Genomic DNA, 27,759 nt, shown 5'->3' with positions numbered 1-27,759 from the left:
TACACAGCCCATTTTTTCATATATATGGCATTTCTAATTAAGTGAGGCTTTCAATTTTAACACTGTCTTTTAAATATATTGATTTATTTTCCCCAGCTTTATGGAAAGGAAGGATTATGTACTAAGAAAACGTAAGCAAGTGATATTTAAAAACTTGTATAATAGAAAATATAACTATTTTCTAAATAACCAGTTCAAAATAAAGCCTTCAATATACTAGAAAAATATTATTTTTAATATTTTATTGTGAAATAGAGGCAGCTATGTGTGTGTTAAGATAATCTTAAAAGAAATATAATAATCACATTGCTAAACATTAGTAGATTCACATTTTTATATTACATTCCTGCTTAAATGGGAAAAAAAAGCTCATCATACTATTATGAACCTAGTATATACGTTTTTCTACTCAACATCCAAATAAATAAAAATTTCCTCTTTTCTAAAACAATCACATTACACAACCACATATTTTTAAAAACTAGATCTCATTCTGGTTTTCTACTGCCACTAACAGTAGGTATTTCATGGTCAGTCTCTTTTTTAGGATCTACCATATTTTTATATCTTTCCCCACGATGTCTTTCCAGGTATGGCCCCCAGTTAGAAGCTGGTCTGCAGCAGCTTACAATGCGCTGAAAAGTAAAGAAAAAAAAATGAAAATTTTAGAGTGTTAAGTCTCCTTGCTAACCAAAATGAAATAAGAACCATAGAAAAGTAAAAAATGATCATCTAAATTCTTAATATACTGTCTACCAAAAAAAAGATACTCAAATGTAACCAATTGTTAACAGAATTGTATTAACTACAAAGCCAAAATAATTGAGTATGTAAATGATTTCAAAAGAAAGTGTTTCGTGAACCCATTTAAGCAACAATATCACTTCATATACTTTCACTGAATTCTAAGACATTTCTATCCTGGCCTTTGGGTGAGGGTTAAGTGAGGATCTAAACCAGGTATGCCTGCGAAGTTTCAATAACCAAAGAAAGGGTCAAACCATTGATCTAGATCCACAAAGCACTCACCTAGATCTTGAACCCAATCTGCCTGCTGAGCCTACCTTGTCATTGTCCTATTGAGATGTCATAGTCAACTCCCCTGGGCCTCCATGGAAGAGGGATAATTCAGGGTCTGGACTGGGTTCAAGAAATTTACCAGAGTTTTTCCAGTTTTAACATGCTATTACAGTATGTATTATAACCAGATGAAGTTTTAAAGGTGAAAATTATAGATATAAAGGAAAAAGGTCATTTGCTTTGTGTCATCTCAGTAGAACTCAGTACGGGTATAGAAAACATAACTTTTAAAGTATAAATAATATTAACATGCTTACTTGAAGGATGGTTCCTTCAGCTTGAATTAATTTTATGATAGCCATAATTGGAATCCAAATAATACAGAAAATAATCATACACCAGCCTAGAGCAACTCCCCAGTCAGGGTATGGAATTTTGGCATAATCAGGTCTATGAAATTGTACCAATGACCAGATCAAGATTGCCTGCGAAAGTAAAATATGAAAAGAAAATGGTAAAGATTAAACTTTATTGCACTAATGATTTCATTTGCACTAAGTATTAGCAATTTGATTCCATTCCTTAGAAATAACCTATCAAAAGCAATTAAAATGAAAATACATTCAAGCCAACTAAGATAATCAGGTAACTAGCCAGAAGATAAAATACTAAATGAACGAATCTAAATAACTTGTATTTGGCTCTGAATAGATTCTTCCAAAATTAGCACTTCCATATACTTATAAAAGATACAAATACTTGTACAACATGTATTTCAATAAAATACTGAAATACAACATTTATTTCACTTATAATAGCATGGTTTTATTCTGTTCTATAAGCTAGCCAGCATATCAATCAATTCAATGAGAATGTAAAGTACACTTTAGTGAACATGCTTTGCACCTTGCTTAGCAGTTGTTTCTATTATTTTCCACTACACAGAGCACCCCTTACTCCACACCCAAAACACACACGCATTCACACATTTGTACATAATTACCAAAGCACCCTTCACTTTCTTACTGAGAAAAAAACAAGCTCAATATATGTTTGGGCAAAACAGTGACTCTTCAAGATGAAAACTAAGGCCAAGTTTTTTAAAAAGTATTTAAAAAAAAACCTACTAGAATGTTGCAGCATTAAAACTAATTATTTAGAAATCTGTAAAGCAAACAAAACAAAATGAGCAAAAACTAAAAGATCATCTAGTAGTTCCTCTAAATTTACCTGTCTTGAATTTTATAGATATTCGTTTAATTTTAGAATTAAATAGATTAATGTCTTTCATTTCATTACAGTAATTTAAGTTTATTTCACAATTACCATAATTTTACGTAACTACAAGAGAATGGCTGAGGGATAGTGGAATCTAATATATATGACTTTATACAAAATAGATGATAATGTATATCATTTAATATCTAATACTTTTGCATTTTAAAGTAAATCCAGTTGTCAAACCTAGTAATCAGTGAAAATTAGCTGGCTAAAAAGTGTAGTTAGGGGCTTCCCTGGTGGCGCAGTGGTTGAGAGTCCGCCTGCCGATGCAGGGGATGCGGGTTCGTGCCCCGGTCCGGGAAGATCCCACATGCCGCGGAGCGGCTGGGCCCGTGAGCCATGGCCGCTGAGCCTGTGCGTCCGGAGTCTGTGCTCCGCAACGGGAGAGGCCACAACAGTGAGAGGCCCGCGTACCGCAAAAAAAAAAAAAAAAAAGTGTAGTTAGATTTTCTAAGTTGGTAAAGGGCTTATATTATTATGGAGACTTGCGGAGACTTGTGAAATAAGGAAAACAATATTTAGTAGCACTGTGAAAATCCCAACCGCTCACTACTTGAACCTGACCGTATAATGTTAAAAACACGCTCTAAAACAAATTCTAGATCAAATTATGTAATGGCCTTTGCTAGGAAAACCTTTGAAGCATGGGGGCAGTGAGAACCAAAGCATCCTCTATAAGGCTTTGCCACTGCCCCACCCCCACCATTATTTCTAGTCCATAGAAATTCTCTGTCCCATTAAGCATTTATTTTGGCATTCAGCCTTTTACTGAGCTTTTATTTAAAGATATCATGTCTATATGTCATGTTTCTCCAAGAAGGCATCTTTTGCTTTCCCTCAGCTCCTAAATAGCACCAATTTTTAACATAAACTATTGCCTCTATTGACACACATGAGTTTCTTTTAGTAATTTCAGATACTAAACACTTCCCATAAAAAAAAATGCATTAACAACTGAGTGTTGTTTCTTAGCAATTAGTATATTTAGATTGAATTCCTTGAAGGCAGAGACTGAGTCTTAAGCAGAGAGGTTAAGAACATTGTAGATGACTCAGCATATTTTTTAGGGAATGAGCAAATGACTGGTTTTTAAAAATTTATCCTATTGATAATTTTTAAGTATCTAGGACCTTTAAGTCTATAGGAGCCTGGTTATTTTCTCAAATGGTAACTGTTTAAGCCTATGGCCTCAAAAATAATACTACAAAGAAAGGCATTGTAATTTAGGCAACTTGGAGGCGCCAGTCATGAAGTAAAAGTTGAAAATCATTACTTTATGACATTAATTTGCCTTACTGTATTCAGTGTGAATAATTCAAGTTTACCTTAAAAGTGTTTAAATATATATACTATTGATACCAAATTCATGGCATGTTAATACTTACTGTCAAAAGCATAGGCGTAATGACAAACCAGCAAGCTCTCCACCATAGCCAGAATATCCACCTTTTTGTTCCAATCATCATTTCTATATCTTCAATGAATCTGTTGCCTCCTAAAAACAGCAAAAAGTGCATTCAGCCCTTATTTATACTTTCATTCATTAATCATTGTGGCCCCAAGTTATCTTTCCATGTCTAAACATTTTCCAATATTACAGCAATGAAGCATATATATACCTTTAACTACATTTTATTCATAATAAATTTTTGTCCAGTATATTATACTTAGCTATTATAGTAAACATAATAAGGAATCAAACTAAGTCATTTTAGTAAAATGTGTAGATAATTCTATAGTCACTATTTACCATAAATCCACATGATTCCCATTAGTTCCAGTATAGCTGCAATCAAAATGCCCCATCCAGCACAGAAGTGGTCAATCAGATGAACCCAGTAAATTCCAGCCTACCAAAAAAAATCAGTTACTTTTAAGTATATTTTTAATTATTTCTATGATTGATGAGGTACTCAAATTGAATCTACTAATTTGATTTTAACATATGCTCCTTGGTTTCACCTCTGCCAAAATGCGAAAAGGAATGTTTTCAAATGTAAACACAAACGTGGCTTTAAATATCTCAAACAGGATGTACCTTTTATTCTATACTGAGTCACTGTTAAAAAATAAACATTTAGAATAGTTGATTATCAAAATGATATGCAGTGTGTGCTCTGTAGTAGCTGCCAAGAAATACAGCCTATGTTTAAAGTATATAACTTTATTGTAATTGGGGAAATTGTCCATTATTGGGCTTTTTCCCCCTCTGCAAAATATACTTACTATTGAAATTGTGTTATAATGGGGAAAAAAATCTGGACTAAAACTCAGAATATCTTGATGCAAGTCAGACTTGGACTTGTCACTAAACATCCTCTTAAACCTTGGCTTCCTCATTTAGATTATAAAGTACATTCCAACTAATATTTTGTCTATGAAAAAATGCTGTAGTATACCTGAGTCACACACACGAGGCCAAGGAGAAACAAAACCAAGCAGCAACCCAAAGTTATGGGAACCCTCATTTTCTTCATCACTTTGGGAAATAAATCTTGAATCGTTGTTGTAATCGTTTCTTCAGAAGGGAAAAAATGACATGTCAACTCATTTGCCAGTAATTTTAATCACAGAAATCAACTTCTATTAATCAAATTTACAAATATGTGTTGAGAATATACGCTGGGCCCTACTTCTTACTTTTAAAAATCCATGGGGTCCTTTCTCTTGGCAGTGACTGCTCATCAGTTCTGATAAAAATCAAATGGAGCCCTATTTGTTGTTTTTAGTCTGTTTTATAAGGCTTTTCATTGGTAGCAATTATAAGGTAACAGGTTCCCGAGGGCTGAAGTAGTGTGAAAGAGGGTTATAGGGAAGGAAGAATTCTAGCAGAACTTTTAAATAAGGTGAATATTTGAATAAATAACATGGAGACAGAAAGGCCTTCTAGGTTTAAGAAATAAATGTGTTCGTGAAACAGGGTGCTGGCTAAAAGTAGAAGGATATATGAGTAAAAGGATTAAGAAACATATTCGAGATTTTTGGAGGGCTTTGAAAGTCAACTAGAGGAAGCTGGACCTTATCCTGTAAACTATTAAAACGGTTTATGTAAGAGCATGATATGATGAAATTCAGAATTTTTAGATGGGTACCCTAGGGAAAATCCCTATGTGTACACAGAACCATGTGCAAGAATAGTCATTGCAGCAGTGTGTGTAATTTTTAAAAATTGGAAATAATCCAAATGCCCATCATTATGGCAACAGATTGTGAATTAATTAGTGCTATATGTCTATGTATCAACATGGATTCATAACACATATGAAAAACAACTGTCAGAATGATATGTATGCTATGAAACTTCACATTTATGTGAAATTTTAAAATTTTATATGTTATTTATGGATACACATAAAATGTATACAAACATGGTCTGAATAACATACATAATCCATGGTGACGGTTGCTTTTAAGAAGGAAGAAATGTGAATTGTATTAGACAGAGAAACAGAGGGGACTTCAAATTTATCTATAACAGTTTAGTTTTCTAAAAAATATCTGAAGCAAATATAAAATATTAATCTCTGCTCCTTTGGGGTGTCTGATACATGAGTACTTTGTATTTTTCCATATTTAAAGCTTAAGTTAAAAAGAACTTTCAGTAAGATGATTTTGAGAGTAAAAGCTAGAGGGGGGCAACAAGGGTAAGAAAAGGATGTTTTTAAGTAGAGGAAACATGAGTAAAATATAAGAGGGATATGTTAACATTGGGAATATTTCTTACCAATGGAAGCAAACTGAGAGTCGAGACCCAAAGTCAAAAGCATGAAGAAAAATAATATGGACCAAAATGGCCCACCTGGGAGTAGAGCTAGAGCTTCTGGATAAGCAATGAATGCCAAATCAAAACCTAAGAAAATAAATGGCATTTTAATTTAAAATTAGTTGCCAAGAAAATTCACATATTTGAACATTTTCAAAATAAGATACTACAGGGCTTCCCTGGTGGCGCAGCGGTTGAGAGTCCACCTGCCGATGCAGGAGATGCGGGTTCGTCCCCTGGTCCGGGAAGGTCCCACATGCCGCGGAGCGGCTGGGCTCGTGACCCATGGCCGCTGAGCCTGCGCGTCCGGAGCCTGTGCTCCGCAACGGGAGAGGCCACAGCAGTGAGGGGCCCGCAAAAGATATGTTCATGGAATTAACTTTTTAGTCTTTATGGAATTAACTTTTTAGTCTTTAGCTCTCTTTCCAAATGTTTACCCCAAATCACTATATGTAGTGCCATTTAATTTATTTTTTTCACTGTACATTTCACAGCCGTGTAGTGCCATTTTATTTTTTTATTGAAGTATAGTTGATTTACAATATTATGTTACTTTCAGATATACAGCATAGTGATTCAGTATTTTTTGCAGATTATACTCCATTATAGGTTATTACAAGGTAATGGGTGTAATTTTAGTGCCCTTTTAATCACTATATGGATACCTGCAAAATTGTATGTAATGAAACTATAAATTGAATCTTATTTTCTATTTTTTTTGTTTTAATTTTTTACTTATTTTAAACATTTTATCAGGAAGGCACATTTTTTCTCTTTATACAGCAGGTTCTTATTAGTCATCAATTGTATACACATCAGTGTATACATGTCAATCCCAATCACTCAATTCATTCTATTTGATGTATGTTACCTTTAGAGACGCTTTATAAAAAAATTTCAGTCATGTTATATGATACTTAGTTTTAAGTATTTTAAGTTTCTCCAACCTCCCAGAGGACTGGCCTAGGAGTCAGGAGAATTAGCTTCTAGCCTAGGCTCTGTCACTTCCTAATGATTCGATCTTCTGCGAGACATAACATTTCTATGCATCAATCCACTCCTCTGTAAATGAGGAGCTGGATACTAGATGATCTCCAAAGTCCTTTCTAGTCCTAACATTCTATTCTCATTCATCAATCTCTCCATCAAATGATACTAACCATAAATAGAAATTTAATAAGAAAGTCCTACTTAAAAGAACCCTAGAATTCTGTTCCGGAGAATCTTTAGCCAGATAATTAAGCATCCCTAGTTAATGTCTTTAAAGTTAGGAAGTTCACTAATCAGAATCCTTTAAAGCTGGACACAGCTGTATACTCAAAGTCAATTGTGTTTCTATCTGTATGACATTTGTGCGTTTTAAAAATTCAGACCTAATAGTGTAATTTTATGTGGATTAATTTTTATATATAGTCTCTCATATATTCATATATACATATTAACACACACATGTATCTATATGTATGTATATATAGATATACATACACACAGATGAAGATAATGCATGTAAAATGCATAGCATGATGCCTGATACTTGCAATTGTGCAGTAAGTAGTTCCTATTAAGGATTAAACAAAATTTGGAAAAAATATTCTTAAACAAGTGTTCTGTAATGTACTGTTGTTTCTCAGATCATCTAATAATTATTAAATCATTAAAACAACCAAGTTATATAAGATGAAATGAAAAAGAAAACACAGTACCCTAAATCTTGAGTGCTTTAATTGTTATAAAATATATCAGTGTTTCTTAAATGAGCTATATTGACTTAATCAAAGTTAATAATATATAGCATTACATACCTGATTTTACAACTTGAGAGACTTCCTTTCCAGATATATGAGCCATGTGTCCCAATATAGAAAAAATAGCAAATCCAGCAAACACACTAGTGAGGCAATTTGTCAAACAAATTACAATGGCATCTGAGAAGCAGTTGTTATTGAACTTATTGTAAGATGACAGAGCAACTAAACCACCCCAAGCCACTGACAAGGAATAAAATATCTGTGTGGCAGCATCTTTCCAAACCTACAAGGAAAATAATATTTTAAAACACACTCTTAATTTTTCATTTATATAAAATATTTCATATATACAAATGAATAAATATTCATACAAGAACAAAAACAATACCCAAGTACCCACTACTCAGCTTAAGAAATAAAATGTTACTAGTCTATTTTTTTTTTAATAAATTCCAGGGACTTAATGTTTTTTTTTTTGAAGATGTTGGGGGTAAGAGTTTATTAATTAATGAATTTTTTTTCTTTTTGCTGTGTTGGGTCTTCGTTTCTCTGCGAGGGCTTTCTCTAGTTGTGGCAAACGGGGGCCACTCTTCATCTCGATGCGTGGGCCTCTCACTATCGCGGCCTCTCTTGTTGCAGAGCACAGGCTCCAGACACGCAGGCTCAGTAGTTGTGGCTCACGGGCCTAGTCGCTCCGTGGCATGTGGGATCCTCCCAGACCAGGGCTCGAACCCGTGTCCCCTGCATTAGCAGGCAGATTCTCAACCACTGTGCCACCAGGGAAGCCCTGTTACTAGTCTATTAAAGCCTCCCTGTGTCTCTTCCTGATCATATCACTCTTCCAACCTCAGTGGTAACTGCTATCCTGACTTCTGTGTTTATCATTTCTTCAATGTTCTTTATATTTTTACTAACCTAAACAATATGGCATTTAGCTTTACATGTTTCTGAGTTTATAGAAAAGTTTTCTTAAAGCATGTAAACTTATACAACCTGCTTTTTCCATTCAGTAGTGTGTGAGATTTATCCATTATCAATTTGAACCATATAAAATTTCAATTTTGTAAGTCAAAAATGAAAGAATATAGGCAAATTCATATGGTTCAATTAAATGTATGTAGTTCTGAACATTTTTTTCCACTGCTGTATTGCCCCACTAAATATTGCCAAATTATGCTCCAAAGTAGTTTTATCACTTTGCATTCCCACCAGCTGGTATGAGAGTTCCCATTCCCCTACATCCTTGCCAACACTGGTCAGAATTTTTAATACTGTCCAAACTAGTGGCTGTGAAATGAGTTTTGATAACCTTAAGTACTTTATAAGGTTTAGCATGTTTTTATGTGTATATATTCCATAGTCTTTTCCTGTGAAATTCCTGTTCATATTTTTTGCCAATTTCTTGTTTGGGTTATTCACCTTACTTGATCTCGAGGAATTCTTTATGTAGTTCGGATTCTAATCCTTTATCTGTTATATATGTTAGTTTTTTTCTCCCAATTTGTGGCTTATATTTTTCACCTCTTAACATTGTGTCCTTTTTTTTTTTTAAACATCTTTATTGGGGTATAATTGCTTTACAATGGTGTGTTAGTTTCTGCTTTATAACAAAGTGAATCAGTTATACATATACATATGTTCCCATATGTCTTCCCTCTTGCGTCTCCCTCCCTCCCACTCTCCCTATCCCACCCCTCCAGGCTGTCACAAAGCACCGAGCTAATATCCCTGTGCTTTGGGGCTGCTTCCCCCTAGCTATCTACCTTACTAAGTTTGTTAGTGTGTATATGTCCATGACTCTCTCTCGCCCTGTCAAAGCTCACCCTTCCCCCTCCCCATATCCTCAACTCCGTTCTCCAGTAGGTCTGCGTCTTTATTCCTGTCTTACCCCTAGGTTCTTCATGACATTTTTTTCCCTTAAATTCCATATATATGTGTTAGCATACGGTATTTGTCTTTTTCTTTCTGACTTACTTCACTCTGTATGACAGACTCTAGGTCTATCCATCTCATTACAAATAGCTTAATTTCATTTCTTTTTAAGGCTGGGTAATACTCCATTGTATATATGTGCCACATCTTCTTTATCCATTCATCCGATGATGGGTGCTTAGGTTGTTTCCATCTCCAGGCTATTGTAAATAGAGCTGCAATGAACATTTTGGTACATGACTCTTCTTGAATTTTGGTTTTCTCAGGGTATATGCCCAGTAGTGGGATTGCTGGGTCATATGGTAATTCTATTTGTACTTTTTTAAGGAACCTCCATACTGTTCTCCATAGTGGCTGAACCAATTCACATTCCCACCAGCAGTGCAAGAGTGTTCCCTTTTCTCCATACCCTCTCCAGCATTTATTGTTTCTAATTTTTTTGATGATGGCCATTCTGACTGGTGTGAGATGATATCTCATTGTAGTTTTGATTTGCATTTCTCTAATGATTAATGATGTTGAGCATTCTTTCATGTGTTTGTTGGCATTCTGTATATCTTCTTTGGAGAAATGTCTATTTAGGTCTTCTGCCCATTTTTGGATGGGGTTGTTTGTTTTTTTGTTATTGAGCTGCTTGTAAATTTTGGAGATTAATCCTTTGTCAGTTGCTTCATTTGCAAATATTTTCTCCCATTCTGAGGGTTGTCTTTTGGTCTTGGTTATGGTTTCCTTTGCTGTGCAAAAGCTTTGAAGTTTCATTAGGTCCCATTTGTTTATTTTTGTTTTTATTTCCATTACTCTAGGAGGTGGGTCAGAAAGGATCTTGCTGTGATTTATGTCATAGAGTGTTCTGCCTACGTTTTCCTCTAAGAGTTTGATAGTTTCTGGCCTTACATTTAGGTCTTTAATCCATTTTGAGCTTATTTTTGTGTATGGTGTTAGGGAGTGATCTAATCTCATACTTTTACATGTACCTGTCCAGTTTTCCCAGCACCATTTACTGAAGAGGCTGTCCTTACTCCACTGTACATTCCTGCCACCTTTATCAAAGATAAGGTGTCCATAGGTGCGTGGGTTTATCTCTGGGCTTTCTATCCTATTCCATTGATCTATATTTCTGTTTTTGTGCCAGTACCATACTGTCTTGATTACTGTAGCTTTGTAGTATAGTCTGAAGTCAGGAAGCCTGATTCCTCCAGCTCCTTTTTTCGTTCTCAAGATTGCTTTGGCTATTCGGGGTCTTTTGTGTTTCCATACAAATTGCGAAATTTTTGGTTCTAGTTCTGTGAAAAATGCCAGTGGTAGTTTGATATAACATTGTGTCCTTTGATGAACCAAAGATTTTGTTTTAATGTAGCTGAAGGTATTCATCTTTGCTTTTATGTATTGTTCTTGATTTCTCCGACTTAAAAAAAGAATCCTTAGCCCAAGGTCATAAAGCTACTATCCTATATTTTCTTCTAAACGACTTAAAGTTTTGCTTATATCCTTAAGTTTTCAGTTCACCTGAAATTGATATGCATATTAAATTAGGAATCCCAACACATTGCTTTCTTTCTTTTTTCTTTTCTTTTTTTTTTTTTTTAAACATCTTTATTGGGGTATAATTGCTTCACAATGGTGTGTTAGTTTCTGCTTTATAACAAAGTGAATCAGCTATACATATACATATGTTCCCATATGTCTTCCCTCTTGCGTCTCCCTCCCTCCCACTCTCCCCAACCCACACCTCCAGGCTGTCACAAAGCACCGAGCTAATATCCCTGTGCCTTGCGGCTGCTTCCCCCCAGCTATCTACCCTACTACGTTTGTTAGTGTGTATATGTCCATGACTCTCTCTCGCCCTGTCAAAACTCACCCTTCCCCCTCCCCATATCCTCAAGTCCGTTCTCCAGTAGGTCTGCGTCTTTATTCCTATCTTACCCCGAGGCTCTTCATGACATTTTTTTCCCTTAAATTCCATATATATGTGTCAGCATACGGTATTTGTCTTTTTCTTTCTGACTTACTTCACTCTGTATGACAGACTCTAGGTCTATCCATCTCATTACAAATAGCTCAATTTCATTTCTTTTTAAGGCTGAGTAATATTCCATTGTGTATATGTGCCACATCTTCTTTATCCATTCATCCGATGATGGGCGCTTAGGTTGTTTCCATGTCCTGGCTATTGTAAATAGAGCTGCAATGAACATTTTGGTACATGACTCTTTTTGAATTTTGGTTTTCTCAGGGTATATGCCAAGTAGTGGGATTGCTGGGTCATATGGTAATTCTATTTGTAGTTTTTTAAGGAACCTCCATACTGTTCTCCACAGTGGCTGAACCAATTCACATTCCCACCAGCAGTGCAAGAGTGTCCCCTTTTCTCCACACCCTCTCCAGCATTTATTGTTTCTAGTTTTTTTGATGATGGCCATTCTGACTGGTGTGAGATGATATCTCATTGTAGTTTTGATTTGCATTTCTCTAATGATTAATGATGTTGAGCATTCTTTCATGTGTTTGTTGGCATTCTGTATATCTTCTTTGGAGAAATGTCTATTTAGGTCTTCTGCCCATTTTTGGATGGGGTTGTTTGTTTTTTTGTTATTGAGCTGCATGAGCTGCTTGTAAATTTTGGAGATTAATCCTTTGTCAGTTGCTTCATTTGCAAATGTTTTCTCCCATTCTGAGGGTTGTCTTTTGGTCTTGGTTATGGTTTCCTTTGCTGTGCAAAAGCTTTGAAGTTTCATTAGGTCCCATTTGTTTATTTTTGTTTTTATTTCCATTACTCTAGGAGGTGGGTCAGAAAGGATCTTGCTGTGATTTATGTCATAGAGTGTTCTTCCTATGTTTTCTTCTAAGAGTTTGATAGTTTCTGGCCTTACATTTAGGTCTTTAATCCATTTTGAGCTTATTTTTGTGTATGGTGTTAAGGAGTGATCTAATCTCATACTTTTACATGTACCTGTCCAGTTTTCCCAGCACCATTTATTGAAGAGGCTGTCCTTTCTCCACTGTACATTCCTGCCTCCTTTATCAAAGATAAGGTGTCCATATGTGCGTGGGTTTATCTCTGGGCTTTCTATCCTGTTCCACTGATCTATCTTTCTGTTTTTGTGCCAGTACCATACTGTCTTGATTACTGTTGCTTTGTAATATAGTCTAAAGTCAGGGAGCCTTATTCCTCCAGCTCCTTTTTTCGTTCTCAAGATTGCTTTGGCTATTCGGGGTCTTTTGTGTTTCCATACAAATTGCGAAATTTTTGGTTCTAGTTCTGTGAAAAATGCCAGTGGTAGTTTGATATAACATTGTGTCCTTTGATGAACCAAAGATTTTGTTTTAATGTAGCTGAAGGTATTCATCTTTGCTTTTATGTATTGTTCTTGATTTCTCCGACTTAAAAAAAGAATCCTTAGCCCAAGGTCATAAAGCTACTATCCTATATTTTCTTCTAAACGACTTAAAGTTTTGCTTATATCCTTAAGTTTTCAGTTCACCTGAAATTGATATGCATATTAAATTAGGAATCCCAACACATTGCTTTCTTTCTTTTTTTTTTTTTTTTTTTTTTTTTTGCCCGTGCCGTGTGACATGCGGCATGTGGGATGTGGGATCTTAGTTCACTGACCAGGGATCAAACCTGTGTCCCCTGCATTGGGAGCGTGGAGTCTTATCCGCTGGACCACTAGGGAAGTCCCTCAACACATTGTTTTCTAAATGGAATATCAATTATCTGAAGATAATTGATATTATCAATTATGTCCAAAGATAATTGATATTTTCAATTATATCAATTGGATAGTCAATCCCTTTCCCACTGACCTGCATCCCCACTTCTGCCACATATCAAGTTCCATACGTTCATGAATCTGTTTCCGAGATTACTATTCTGTGCCACAGGTCTGTATGTCTATACCTAGGCTAACACCACATTATTTTTATACCTATAGCATTAAAATATTGTTTCATATCTGGTAAGACAAGTCTTCCTCACTTCTTCAGAAACACCTTGCTTTTTTGCCTTTTCTCCTTTGCATAAATTTTAGAGTAAATTTTCAAGTTCCATGGAAACTGTGCTGGGAATTTGATTGGAATTCTATTTACTCCATATATCAACTTGGGGACAATAAAAACATTAATTCTTAACAAGGGTGGTACTAGGCAGTTTTTGAAGAACGATGATACATTTAGGCATCCCCTCAATCATCCAGTACCCTCATTCCATGTTTTGATTAGAGCCCCATGTGGCTGGCCTCATCTCTCCATCTAATTCGACCCCTTTATCATTCCCCCTTTCACGATCTACCCCTCCTATGTCTCTGCTAAAGGACAATAATAAATCTTAGAAACTAACCTAGGTAAATCCATTTTAATAGTAAAATTCTGTAGATATAACATTACCCCAAAGAAAAATCTAACTGTGAAGACTTCACATAATAGGGCTGGCATATATGTAGGCAAAAGTGTGGTTTTAGTCCTTCTGAAAACAGGACTGGTCAGTGGAAGGCAGGCCATATAACATGGTGACTAACAGTTCTTGCTCTGGAGTCAAAAAGAATGAAGCCTAAATCCAGTACGTCTCACTTTCATTGAATTTGATTTATTTAACATCTTCAAGCCTGTTTCATCATCTATAAAATGGAGATGATGATGATGATAATAATAGTAGTAGTAATTATGTGTCCTAGGAAGGATGTGAGAATTAAATGAGATAACATTGTAAAGCAATTAGTAGGATACTCAGTGATAGCTATTATTGTTTTTATGGAAAAGAAACATAAATTGATACTCGGTTTCTTTTGTGGAAGTTGAAAACAATAATTTTCTCCTTGAAAGATATGTAATCTATTTCCAATTTCAATTGAAATAAAGTTGTTAGGAGTGAAATAAATACTAGGTCTTCAGAATACAGCTTGATGTTAGATTATTATTACGTCTTATTTCTCACATGATTTTGTTATATATAAGTGAAATATATATATAATATATATACTGGCAGGAAGCCAGTAGGAAGTAAAATGGATGGATAAATAGATGGATAGATAGACAGCTAGATCATGGTTATTTCCCTTATATATAACAAAATCACGTGAGAAAAAAATGCTCTCTTATTTCTTAGGCAGTTGTACATATTAAGAAATGAACAACATGTTTATGTTGGTCTCTCAGCTGCTTTGACTTGATACATTATGTATGCATATGTGAGTTGGGGGAAGGAGGCTGGAGGTCGTGTGGCAGGTCTGGGTTGTGTCAGAATGCTACTGCATACCATGATGTACCTAGGCTGCAAATAAAAGTGAAATATAGTTCCAAACATAGTTATAATCTCTATATCTACCCATCTCATAGCTGTATACAAGATTATTAGTTGAGTGATTAGGAAATCTTAATTCAAGATGCAAAAGCAGGGTATGTAAATTTAATTAAGTGTGACTCTTCCTGGGTCTCAACTTCATCACTGTAAAATGACGGAGTTAGTAAAATAGTCACTGGAGACCCCTCTAGCTATAAATTTCTATGGTTCTCTACTCTCCTAGAGATATCAGTAGAGTTCAAATACTTAAAGAAAAGGAAAAAATATATACTTATGATTGCATGTTTAGAGTATGGATTGGAGCAGAATAAAAAGCATCTAAGAAAAAATTCTCATTGCCAGCAAACCCAAAGAAGGCATGAGGGTAGTGTTTGTGTTGGGGAGAGGAGGTAGGATGATTAAACTGTATGTTTCATAAGGAGCTTTAGGCTTAGCTCTGATGTTTTAAAGACAATAGAGACACCGAAACACAGACCAGTATAAAATAGTCATATAAAATTTTCAGGATAGTTTCACGGAGCTATAGAGCCCAGGTGATCTGAGGCTTGTAAAAGCCACTTAAAGGAATATCAAAGGGGCTTTTCAACTGTGCTCCAAGTTATGAGGTTTAAAGAAAATGGAGGGTCCACTTCTTAAGGAAAATGTTGCATCTACAATACAGTATTATATAACAGCAATAATTAAAATACTTGTGTGCTCATATTTATATAACGGTTTACCATTTCAAAGAACATTAACATATTTTATCTTGTGTAATAACCTAACAGAGGGAAGATGATGAGTCCCAACTTCCATTTTATTTGCTTCTCATCCATTACCAAAAATGGTCTTCTAGTTGGAAAGAGATTAACAGAGAAGATTAAAAGATATGAGGCCCAAGATAAATGAAGAAATCAACAGGGGCCTACAGACACATCAAACTATGTTAATCTCCAACACATAAACAATAAAAGTTCATAGTTCTAAAATAATTTAGGGTTTTATGGTTAATTATTGAGTGAAAATTGGACACACAGAAGGTAACTGAAGGCCAGAGATTGACCTCTCAATTTTCAAAAAGGTAAAGGATGGATTTCCATTACTAAAAACTGATAAATTTGACTTGCTTACCAGTAATATTCTACAACAGATAATTAAATATCCGGATTGTGAGTATTTAGAAAGTCACAATTGCTGGAAGTTAGCATGAGTTCCACAAAGAATACCATAGCAAACTAAAACTAATATCCATTTTGGCTAACAGTACTAATATGGTAGATATTATAGTGTTTCTTGATTTTAATGTAATACCGTGGGGTTTTACCTGACCAGAAGCTTAATGTGTTCCAAGAATGTGACATGACTACTAAAACAGTGAAAGTGTTATTAGCCTGTGTCAATAGAAGCATAGTATATAGAGTACACTTACTGACAATGCTGTCTGCAGTCAAAATTGTAAAAGATTTTATGTACCTATGATACACACAGCCATTGTCTGGAGATGGACTAATATTAAAAGGGGTTACCAATTCATATTCATGGTACATATTTATGTGTCTGATACAAGTAACAGTTTTGTTTATGGAATGCTTCATCCATTTCAAATTTATGTTTTAACTTCATAATATTAACTTTTGATATTAACTTTTGAAGACAATTAAAATTTATATTAGACCATTAAACCATCAGCTATAATCTTTAAATCTACTACGAGTTTATCTGATAAGTCACATAGCCCTAGTCACAAATTTGTGGGTATTCATGCATGAAATATTCTTTTATATTAATTAATTAGCCCCAAATCCTTTTGGTCAAATAGAATCAGTTTGAATAAAATGACTTTGAAAATCCTATTGCTAAAAATGATTGTCTCACTTCCAATAAGAGAGCATTAGTGTCATGTTAAATAGTTAAATCAGACATCCTAGGGGACGGAAACACTAATAAACTTAAGTACATATTCTTTTGCAAGCTACTATGTTATGACACTCAATGGCAATCAAAGATTTTCAATATTGGCTTTTAAGTTTTACCTCCTCAGATAATTTGAAATCCAAATTGTCTTACCTCAGCTTCCCTAAGTTTTGTAAAATTTGACTGTGCTCCAATATAGTATGAAATGCCTTTTGATGAGCCATCCAGAGTTGCCCCTCGGATCAGCAGGATTAGCAAGACAACATAGGGGAAAATAGCTGTAAAATATACCACCTACCACGAAGAACAACCAAAAGTTAATGTTATTTCTTTAAATCATGGTGTATAATTATATACAAATAAAGTTATTAGCCAGTTGAAATTAGTAAAATAAAGTATCAAAGATTTCATTAAGTTATTAATGTCTGATAATACTAATACCAATGTTGGCATAATTTTCTCTTTCTGCTCTCACCACTCTCAAATGATCCACTTTCAAAACACTCTGATGTATGAAGCAATATTTACCAGGTTTGTGTTGTAAATACACAATACATTAGCAATGGTAACTTGGAATCTAGATCGAGTGCTTTCCTAAATGTATCCTAATAAATGTCTGAGGGGACTGAATAGCACCTCTTGGTAAATTACTGCATTGATGTGGGAAGGGAAATGATTTTAAACCCTGCAGTGATACTCAATCCCCAAGGAGAAGGAAAATCTCCTAGTAGGTGTCCAAATCCCATGAAAGTTGATTAAGTGAATACTGGACACTTGCTATTATTATCCTTAAAGCTACCATTAAGAGAGCTTGATAGCACACATATATACGTGTGAACTGCTTGTGTCCTAGATAATACATGGTTCCAGATGAGCAGACTGCCTTTGAGGCTGGCTTTTCATTAATGTGGATGATTTCTTTGGTCCATAGATGTCCTATGTTTGATAATATGTCCAAGGAGACGATTTAAACAAGTCATCCAGAGACCAATAAATATTAATTGCGTGGGTAAATGGCTTTTAATGGATTCTTTCAATATTAACATCAAAAAGGAACCAAAGGTTTCAAAAATTGCAACATTATTTTGGAAAGTTTCCACTGACTTTGTGATGTTCACTGTATTTTTGTGATCTAACAGCATATCTCATTACAATGTAACATTAAGTGACTGTGCTAGATATTGTACCAGAACACAAAGATAGTATCCACAGTTATTCCTGTCCTCTGTCTTTAAGGAAGTTTCAGTCTAGTAGTTACAAACACATACACATTTACTTTTCTGAGTACTGTACAACTGCTCACAGAGAAAATTTCATACCGTTCTCAGAAATTGCCACAATGCTCTCTGAAAGTTTAAAAGATAAAACAATGAAGTGGGAAATGTTTTTCAGAAGAGGACTCTGCTGAGACAAGGTTCTGAGTCAATTTTGGCAAGCTTTAAGAGAACAATGGTATAGTTTTTATCCTTCTCTCTCTAACAAGGGGAATCCTGACACTGTTACCCTATATAACATATATAACAAGGATCTAAACTTTCCAAACCAAACATTGCAATATATAATTCCATTCAAGATGCTTCTTTATTATAGTAGGACAGAAATACTCCCAAGCCTCAGAATGCTGTATCAGCTAGAAGGGCCCAAGTTTAGAGAAATTGCACACATGTAGTACTAATTTTTGCTTGTTTTCTTTTATTTTTAATAATAGCAGTGTTCTTATGTATTTTCTTAGAGCGAGGCTGCCTACTTAGAAAGCTTTTCACACATTTGAATGTTCCCATCATAGAAAAAACATGCATTTGGTAATACCTGGCATTGAACTACAATGAAATCGGAAAACAGCTACATCACTGTCTAATGTGTTTTCTAAATTACCTTCCCAGAAGACTTGATTCCTTTAAATAGTGCTGTTCCAACTATGAGCCAGGCCAGAAGAAGACAAAGTGCTAAATACCACACAATGACTCCAGGCTCATCCAATCCACTTGACCGTTGGAGCGCCACTTTACTGAAAACACATAAGCCCTTTGATGAACACACAATCACTTGTCTTAATACATTGAATTTTTTAATATCTTTCATCCAGGGAGAAGCTTCATGAGTATTTTATTAATACATCACTGTTGTGTGACTCTTTTATTGATACAGTTGTATGGAGGGGCAAAAATAGTTCAGTGAAAAATTAGGCTCTGGACTTTCTGGTCAACTGCAGCCAATACAAAGTTCCAAACCCCAGAATAAAAGATCCACTCATTCCTTTAGCTATGATTTTCCCCTAATATTTCAAAGCTCCTGTATGGAAAGAAATTAACCTTACATCAGATTATTTCATTTTACTTATTATGGTATTTTTTTCTCAAGTTCAAATGATGGAGAAAACATTTAAATTGTATTACATATTTTCTTATTCATCATACTTGTAGTTATCAAACCTAAATGGTCCCATATTTATACCTTTTTCAAAGGTATAATTCCATGATTTCCACTAGGGACATATATGGATCTAGGATTTTAATTCTTAGCTTGATATTTGGAACATTTCAAGGTCCAAATTTTAAAAGGGTCAAAAAGAGCAACAACATGGGGCTTCCCTGGTGGCGCACTGGTTGAGAGTCTGCCTGCCAATGCAGGGGACACGGGTTCGAGCCCTGGTCTGGGAAGATCCCACATGCCGCGGAGCAACTAGGCCCGTGAGCCACAGCTACTGAGCCTGCGCGTCTGGAGCCTGTGCTCTGCAACAAGAGAGGCCGCGATAGTGAGAGGCCCGCGCACCGTGATGAAGAGTGGCCCCCGCTTGCCACAACTATAGAAAGCCCTGGCACAGAAATGAAGACCCAACACAGCAAAAATAAATAAATAAGTTAATAAACTCCTACCCCCAACATCTTAAAAAAAAAAAAAAAAAAAGAGCAACAACATGGAGCTGAGGAAAAGCTCATTACAGCAATAGTCAAAGAAGTTATGTAAGGGTAAAGGGTAGGTATACAGTAAGGAGATTAAAGAGAGATCATTTAAAATTAATAAAAGCAAATATAACCCCAAACATCTATTTTTACCATATAATGACAATTATAAGCAAAATGGATAAGGAAGAATCTCAGCCTTAAATAGCAATTTTTCCCCCAATATTACTCATCACCCAAATGTTTATCATTAGAACTTGCTCATTATAATCTAAAAGTTGCATATCTTTCCTTCAAAGCAATGCCCTAGCTTATAGCTAATAAGCACTGCATAAATCATCACCGACAACATTGTGCCCATTTAATAACTAACTTATAAATGACAATCTGTTAACTGTGAGCTAATTTTGCAGGCTACTACTACTCACACAGGTTAGGTAAACATTTGAGTCAAACGACGTATAATTTGCTCTGACTCCACCCCCTCTTTTTTTTCTACTTATATGAGTTAAGAAAAGAGCAGATCAATATTTTATTGTTATAAACATGTTTAATAACATCCGTTTAAGATGTAGATAATTTACTGTACTCACTTCCAATATTGTTCACTGGGAAGCTGCCCTGGCTGATAAACTTCACTTCCATTGATGCAGGTAAAATTGTTGGCGTCTAACCAGCTTTTATTCACTTGGAAGATTTCACCTAGCTTTATACTCACATTACAATGTGTCACTAAAAATTAGAAAAAAGAATACAGACACATACTTAGTTTTAGAAGAGTACTTACCTGGAAAAAAAAAGTTTTAATGATGAAATATTTAAAGTACTGTCTAAATTGTTACTTGGTGAAGGTGGAGTAGAAATCTTACAAATGGAATAAGCCATGCACATTCAGCATCTTAAATCCTCTGTACTACTAAGCTGGGGGTGAGTATGAAAATCTCTGCCTTTTTAAATTGTGGTTATATTTATAGTAATGACAGCTATAGAGTAACAATCATTTCAGTTGGGATTTAGTGCTCTAAGGAACTTTTCATATGTGGACTTATTTAACTTATATAGATAAATGACACCTTTAAATTCCTAAGAAGTGTTAAATCTTTATCACTTTATCCTCCAATATACACAGGCAATCCCAGTGGTAATAGTCGACAATACTGATGCTACATTGTCCCAAAGATAGCAACATTCAACCATCAACTGAAACACTACTACTGTCATAAATAGTGCTTTTCTCTCTTACCACTTTCCCATTTTCTTCCTTTTCTTGCTGCCCACAACTTAGGCCTGCAAGAAGTACTCCAAGTAGTGGTTTAGCCTTACTGGGTGCCCTCAGAAATTAACATATTGCATTAATCAATTTTCAGGTTATACATGCTTTATTCTGCTTTTATCAATAACCTATGTCTCACTTAAAATTGAACCTAAATTGGTTAGAAAATGATTTACCCCTTTAATCTTCTTAGAAAATATAAAAGAATGATGCAGAGTTAATAATATTTTTTAAATAAATAAATGAATTTTACCTATAGGCGATCTGCTACAGGTATTATCTGCCCAATAAGAACAATTTTTCCATGGTAGTTCACGTTGAAAAGAAGCAAACATGTAGTAAAGACTATAGGCAATAATGACATTATAATAGATTGTCACAAAAATGGATATCAGGACCATTGTAATCCCCACACCTGGAAAAGAGAACGATTAAAATAAAAAACAAGTGAAATTTGTTTTCCTAATTCATAAAGCTGCATCTCAACTTCCACAAAATCTATTTTAAAATGAGAAAACTGTTTAAAACAATGTTTTCTATCTCTCTCTTTTTTTTTTTTTTTTTTGATGGGGGGAGACAGTACTACTGTGTGAGTAGCTTTCTTCTCAAAATTATTTTGATGATTGACTTTCTGAGACAGTTTTTTAGTTGATCAGAAAAGGGTTCTAAGATCAAAGACCTGTATTAAGCCATCGAATTCACATAAGGGAAAACCATGTTCATTATTCTTTCTTATTAAGCCTGTAAATTCTGGTCAGAGTGGATACTATTAAAAAAAAAACTATTCAAAGCTCATATCCTATTGACTCGCTGACCAATACTTCCCTCTTCATCAATAAACCAACATTTTAAAAAATATCTTTATTATAATTGCTTTACAGTAGTGTATTAGTTTCTGCTTTATAACAAAGTGAATCAGCTATACATATACATATATCCCCATATTTCCTCCCTCTTGCATCTCCCTCCCACCCTCCCTATCCCACCCCTCTAAGTGGTCACAAAGCACGGAGCTGATCTCCCTGTGCTATGTGGCTGCTTCCCACTAGCTAGCTATTTTACGTAAACTGGGACCAAGTGAGAGTGGCATGGACATATATAAACCAACATTTTGACAAGTAGAAGATAAATCCTCTGAATGAATGTCCTAAAAGGAGAGTGTACAGCATTTCTACAAGTGCATGTAAAGAAAATTCAATAACTCAGTAACAATCCAAATTTAAACTTCTGAAATTTCTTTAGCTCAGTGGTTTCAAAATACAGCAAGCATACTGAATGTAACTCCTATATTAAGACTAGCTTTTGAGGTAGCTTCGTTAATATTCCAGCACTATATTCTATCCACCTCGCTATAAATATATTTGTGATGTTACACTGAAGCCTTTGCGAGTAGTTTTCAGCAGCTAGCACATACCAAAATGATATCTAATCTTCAAATAGAAAGGCTATTGGATGTTTAATAACAATCAAAGCATTAAAAAAAAAAACTTTCCTAGTGCCCTATTCCATTAGGAGTATTCAAGAACAAATAGTGATCTGCCCTTCAACTTTTCTGAATGAGGCATTGTAAAAGATATGCAAAAGCAAGAAGACAAAGACCACATATGAAGTAGAAAAAAAGCCAGAGCCATAAAGTTAATGCACAAGACTGTTTGCCAAGAGAATTCAAAAGGTGAAAACAGGAAAATAATGACACCTTAACAGCTCTCTCATATCCTTCTTAACCCCTACCATACCTGCAGCCCAAGATAAAGAGAAATATAAAGTAACATTTGATTTCTAAATTCGACAGTGTCAAATAGTCAGAAAAGCAACGTATGCCCTTTTGCCTTTAATATGAGGACAGCTATATGCAGGAATAGACCAATAAGCACAATAAGGAAAACATTTTAATACCAACCTTGAAACAATGGTAGAATCCTCCAAACTGAAACTGGACCTAAGCTAGCAAATTGTCCCAGTGAGCACTCTAGGAAGTACAAAGGTAAACCAGCCAGTGCTAGCATAATCGCATAAGGTATCAAGAAGGCACCTAGAAAACACAAAAAAAGAACCAAAGCACTATTATATGCCCAAATCTGGATGGCACTTTGACAACTAGCACAACATTTTGAAAGCATTCTGGTACAGTGGAGTCAGAGAGTACTGGGTTTAGCCTCCAAATTTACTACTGTCTGTGAGAAAATAGTTGATTCTCTAAATCTTGGATTCCTCATCCATGAAATGGGGATGCTAGTATTACCTAATGAGGTTGTTGTGATTATTAAAAACAATAGCCCGTAAAAAGCAATCCAGAGAAGTTGAATGATCACAGGCTTTGGAGCCAGGTAGCCCTAGCTTTATATCCTGGCTCCATCATATACCAGTTATGTGACCTGGGGCAGTTTACCTAACCTCTTAACCTTGGGTTCCTCATAAATGGGAAGAACAATGCCAACTCATCAGTTTGTGGTAAGGGTTAAATCACAGAGCCTATGTGAAAACACTTGGCGAAATGGGCAGGCACATAGTATATTTTCAAAGTTAAGTTCCCTCCTTTCTCCTTAAAAAATAAACAGTTTTTAAGACTTAGGGTTCAAATGTTAAATGTGGTTCAAAGTGGAAGTTACTACAGCTAAGTTCAGTATTCTCCAAATAGCCATAAGGGTCTTCACTCGACGTTAATAAGAAATATTATTTTTGGTAGAAGAATCTGAACAATTGAGATGCATTCAGAATTAACTTTCAATTTCATAAGGACTAATTCTACATTTACATTATTCAGGCCCATTTTTGGTTTCTGTTTTAAACCTTGTATTATTTTACTTTTTTTTCTGCCCACTTTTAGGGCATAATACTATTCATTAGAACTATGACCAGATTTTTGGTAGAGGCAGGGACAGAATATTAAGCTTACTGTTCAAGTATTCTAGAAGTCTTAACAAAGTTTAATAAAAAAATGTGGAGATAAGTGAATAAAAATAGGCTTTGGATTATGTACATTTCATATAGCCATGTTACATTTTTTTTCTCACATATTTTTCCCATTATGGTACTATAACATCATACCTGGGAATTACATTTTTTCTAACCCTAAAAATATATTCTACTAAAAATGGGAGACAACCGGGCTTCCCTGGTGGCGCAGTGGTTAAGAATCCTCCTGCCAGTGCAGGGGACACAGGTTCGAGCCCTGGTCCAGGAAGATACTACATGCCACGGAGCAACTAAGCCCGTGCTCCACAACTACTGAGCCTGCGCTCTAGAGCCCGCAAGTCACAACTACTGAGCCTGTGTGCCACAACTACTGAGCCCGCATGCCACAACTACTGAAGCCTGCATGCCTAGAGCCCGTGCTCCACAACAAAGAGAAGCCACCGCAATGAGAAGCCCACTCACCACGACGGAGAGTAGCCCCTGCTCTCTGCAACTAGAGAAAGCCCAAACACAGCAACGAAGACCCAACACAGCCAAAAATTAATTAATTAATTAATTAATTTTAAAAAATTAGGAGACAATAAAGTACTTGTTACATACTAGTCACCAGAACCTAGGGACAAATATGTTTTTATAGATGTTGCAATGTACATACCATCACTACTATGATTAATAGAAGTTTAATTCCTACCAATGATAAATATGAAGAAAAAGTAATACAAAATATCTCTGTTTAAACACAACAATAAGCAACGCTTTGCTATCCCAGTGTAAATAGGTTTTTAGGCACCCACAAAAAAGGATTTTCCTCAATGCTGTATAAGGCTTTTCACCCCTTATATTATTTCATTATTAATAACAACCATAACGGGTAAATTATCAGTCCAGTATAGTGGTCACCAATTGTTAGTCCTGCTGACCTAGACCCTAAGGTAGTCTGATACTCCTCTTTCATAAACTGTTAAAAAGCTCCTACAGATAAAAATGACTCCAGATTTTAACAAGTCTTTCAAGCCTGACCATAATTTAAAATCTAATCTATTAACATTTGACAAATTTGAATTTCATGTTCCTCTTTTATCCTTGGGTAAAAGAGAAAGAAGTAATTGAGAGAGACTAGATCATCCATTACCCAAATGATGTGATCTTTAAAAACTGAGAGCCAATATGATATATTAATTTTTAGAGGAAGTGGTGAAAGAGGTAATAGCATACAATAAATAATGCCATTTTATTTCAGCTAAGTTTAAGAATTCTCTATTAAATCAAGTTTAATATAGTTCCTGGAAATTTATAGTAAGTACTGGGCCTATGTATGATGTCAACTCACAGGGAATTTCCTATTCTAAATTAGAACTTAAGAAGTTGGAAAGGAGCCTGAATGCTTCTCTCCACTACACGGACCTTAGGACATAGACACCAAAAAGACTGCGATTCCTGAGTCATCTTCCAGCTCAAATTTATACCAAACCCATGATTAAACAATGTATGCTCTAGATAGGGTAATTTATGTCACCAACACTTAAAGTGTTTGATAAACAGAGCCCCTTTCTTAACTCTCTGAAGGCCAGTATGAATGTTTAATATAACCAATTAATAAGGAATATAAGATTGAAATATCACCACACAAAATCCTATTGTACCAAGAAGAATACTTATAGTGACATCGTTTCACTGGTAACCAATTATGAAATATAAGGGAATGTCACCTCTACACTTCTAACAGAACCTGTAATTTCAAGTAAATAAAATATGGTAAGTGAAAAGAGGTTTCAACATTACTAGAAGATTGTACAATTCATTTTGTTTCCTTTTGTGTGTCACTTCAGACTTATTTTTTTCTCCTGTTCTAATGGAGTCTTCCTTAGTGATCTATGAGGTATAAACTGCATTATTTTGCAGAAATTAAACACCTAGCCTTGATCTACATTCTATCACATTTTCAAAGGACCTTCTACATGATCAATCCAATTTGAAATACATGTAACTGAATATTGCAGCTTAAAGTACAAAACGTTTAATTACTTTTTAATCAACTCTTTCCACACTTAAATTTCCAAAATGTAATGCCTTATTTTATTTAAGCAAACAATTTATTTGAGCTTCTTATGAGAACGAGAATTCCCTGCCTTTTGCTTAGGTTCAGCTATAAATTAGGCAAAACACAACTTGAGTGTGAACAGATTATCATAGGAAGGTGTAAATTAAGAAGACGAAGTCATAGTTGAAGATGACATGGGATTTCAGATCAGAAGCTCAGAAGTGCTAAATATACAACTTTTATCAAGTTTATATCTGAACATCTTGTGAAGCCAGCTTTCCAACGTGAGCTAGAAACTCATAGTCTAATAATAAAACGCATTATGCTCATTTCCCATCCTCCCACTAACCCATATTATCATATACCTTTCCTCAGTTGTTATAATATCCTCAGAGGCCATAAAACACCGCACTTAAAACTGAAGAGGAAATAAACTGGGGGGGGGGGGGGGAATACCTCCGCCATTGTTGTAGGTCAAATATGGGAATCTCCACACATTCCCCAATCCCACTGCATATCCAACCATAGATAAAATGTAATCCGATTTTTTGGACCAGTTGCCACGGTCCTGATTCTCATCATTTTCACCAACATGGAAATTCTCAGATGAAGCCGTCACTTTCTAGAAAAGGGAAAATATCAACAGCTTGGTTTTTTTTCCTATTAAAAATTCCACAGACGCATAATTTCACAAAACCACAGAGTGACAGTGAGACCGAGACAGAGACAGAGAGACAGAGAGAGATTGAGAGAATGAACCCTGAAAACCATAGCCAAGGAGGACACTTTCCAAGGCTGGGGAGATTTCTGAGGATGGCTGCTTTTACTTTACAACGTTTATCCCATGAAATGAAAAAAGCTCTGTAGGTGGATATTTTTACTACTTCTTCGGGTTAGATCATCCAAATTTTGGTGGAAAGGGTACATGTGGCACCCAGCATGATGGGCAAATGAAGGTGGGAAAATAAAATTTCAAATACAAAAGTCTTAAAGATGAATTAGGTAAAATCAACGCTCTTGAAATCAGAGGAGATATTTGAAAAAAAGGATGAAATATAGTTTCTACTGAAAAAAAATTCATAGACTCTTTTTCATACTGGCTGGTAGTTTTGATGTTTGGAGTTGTCAGGGAAGTTTAACTTCTCTCCATATCCTGGAGAGTAAAATCAGTGCTTTTTTGAAAGCCACAAAATAATATTCAGAGGCAAATTCTTCTGTCCCACCAGGTGGAGCAATGCTCGCTCCACTTCAGAGGACAGGGGAGAGTTCCTCAGGTCAGATAAGGACAGTACATTTTCTCATTTCCCTCCCGCATATGGACACAGTCTGGAGAGGGACAGAAAACACAAGGTGGTGGGCACACCCAAGGCAGAGGATGAGGTGACCCTAAGACATCTAGCCACCAGAGTAAGAACTGTTCTATGTTTCCTCTACTCTATGGGGTCATCTTGGGCACACATGAAGGCAGCTGAACAGAAATGTGGAAAACAGGGTACAGCTGCAGAGAGCAAAATCTGAGACTTGCCTCCCCTTAAGTTTTCCCTTCCCAAGCCCTCCACACCTCCCATAGCTCCCAGATTCCTACCTCCTTCCCTCTGCACTTGAAGAAGCTCGGGCACTTCAACTTGTCCATGGTTCACTGGCTCCCTGGGCTGCTCTGCCGGTCTCGCAGTCTGGCGGAGCTTGACTG

The 27,759-nt window shown here is 35.5% G+C and overlaps 1 protein-coding gene across 1 annotated transcript; it reads right to left on the bottom strand.

Moving 5' to 3' along the window:
- Positions 1-65: 65 nt before the first annotated feature.
- On the bottom strand, positions 66-27,759 carry SLC6A14 (solute carrier family 6 member 14). The gene is made up of 14 exons (XM_065900359.1): positions 27,655-27,759; positions 26,526-26,691; positions 23,013-23,144; positions 21,366-21,527; positions 20,433-20,571; positions 18,812-18,944; positions 17,090-17,230; positions 7,867-8,095; positions 6,026-6,151; positions 4,701-4,819; positions 4,052-4,151; positions 3,687-3,796; positions 1,338-1,505; positions 66-635 (listed from the first exon to the last, which is right to left on the bottom strand). Exons 1-14 carry the CDS (start codon positions 27,700-27,702, stop codon positions 489-491), a joined length of 1,920 nt encoding a protein of 639 aa, XP_065756431.1. The 5' UTR covers positions 27,703-27,759; the 3' UTR covers positions 66-488.

This window comes from Phocoena phocoena, chromosome X (assembly GCF_963924675.1).
Source record: "Phocoena phocoena chromosome X, mPhoPho1.1, whole genome shotgun sequence".
NCBI classification, from domain to species: Eukaryota; Metazoa; Chordata; class Mammalia; order Artiodactyla; family Phocoenidae; genus Phocoena; species Phocoena phocoena.
Note: the sequence above shows the minus strand (reverse complement) of the source record. Positions and strands in the feature narration are given on the sequence as shown.

Bases quoted from the DNA above. Each gene is read 5' to 3' on its own strand.
- SLC6A14 (XM_065900359.1), bottom strand. From the start codon at position 27,702: ATGGACAAGTTGAAGTGCCCGAGCTTCTTCAAGTGCAGAGGGAAGGAG. The intron at 6,152-7,866 runs GTATGTAATGCT...TTATTTTCTTAG, and splicing joins CTCTCAAGTTGTAAAATCAG to GTTTTGATTTGGCATTCATT. The intron at 3,797-4,051 runs GTAAATAGTGAC...TGCTGTTTTTAG, and splicing joins GGGAATCATGTGGATTTATG to GAGGCAACAGATTCATTGAA.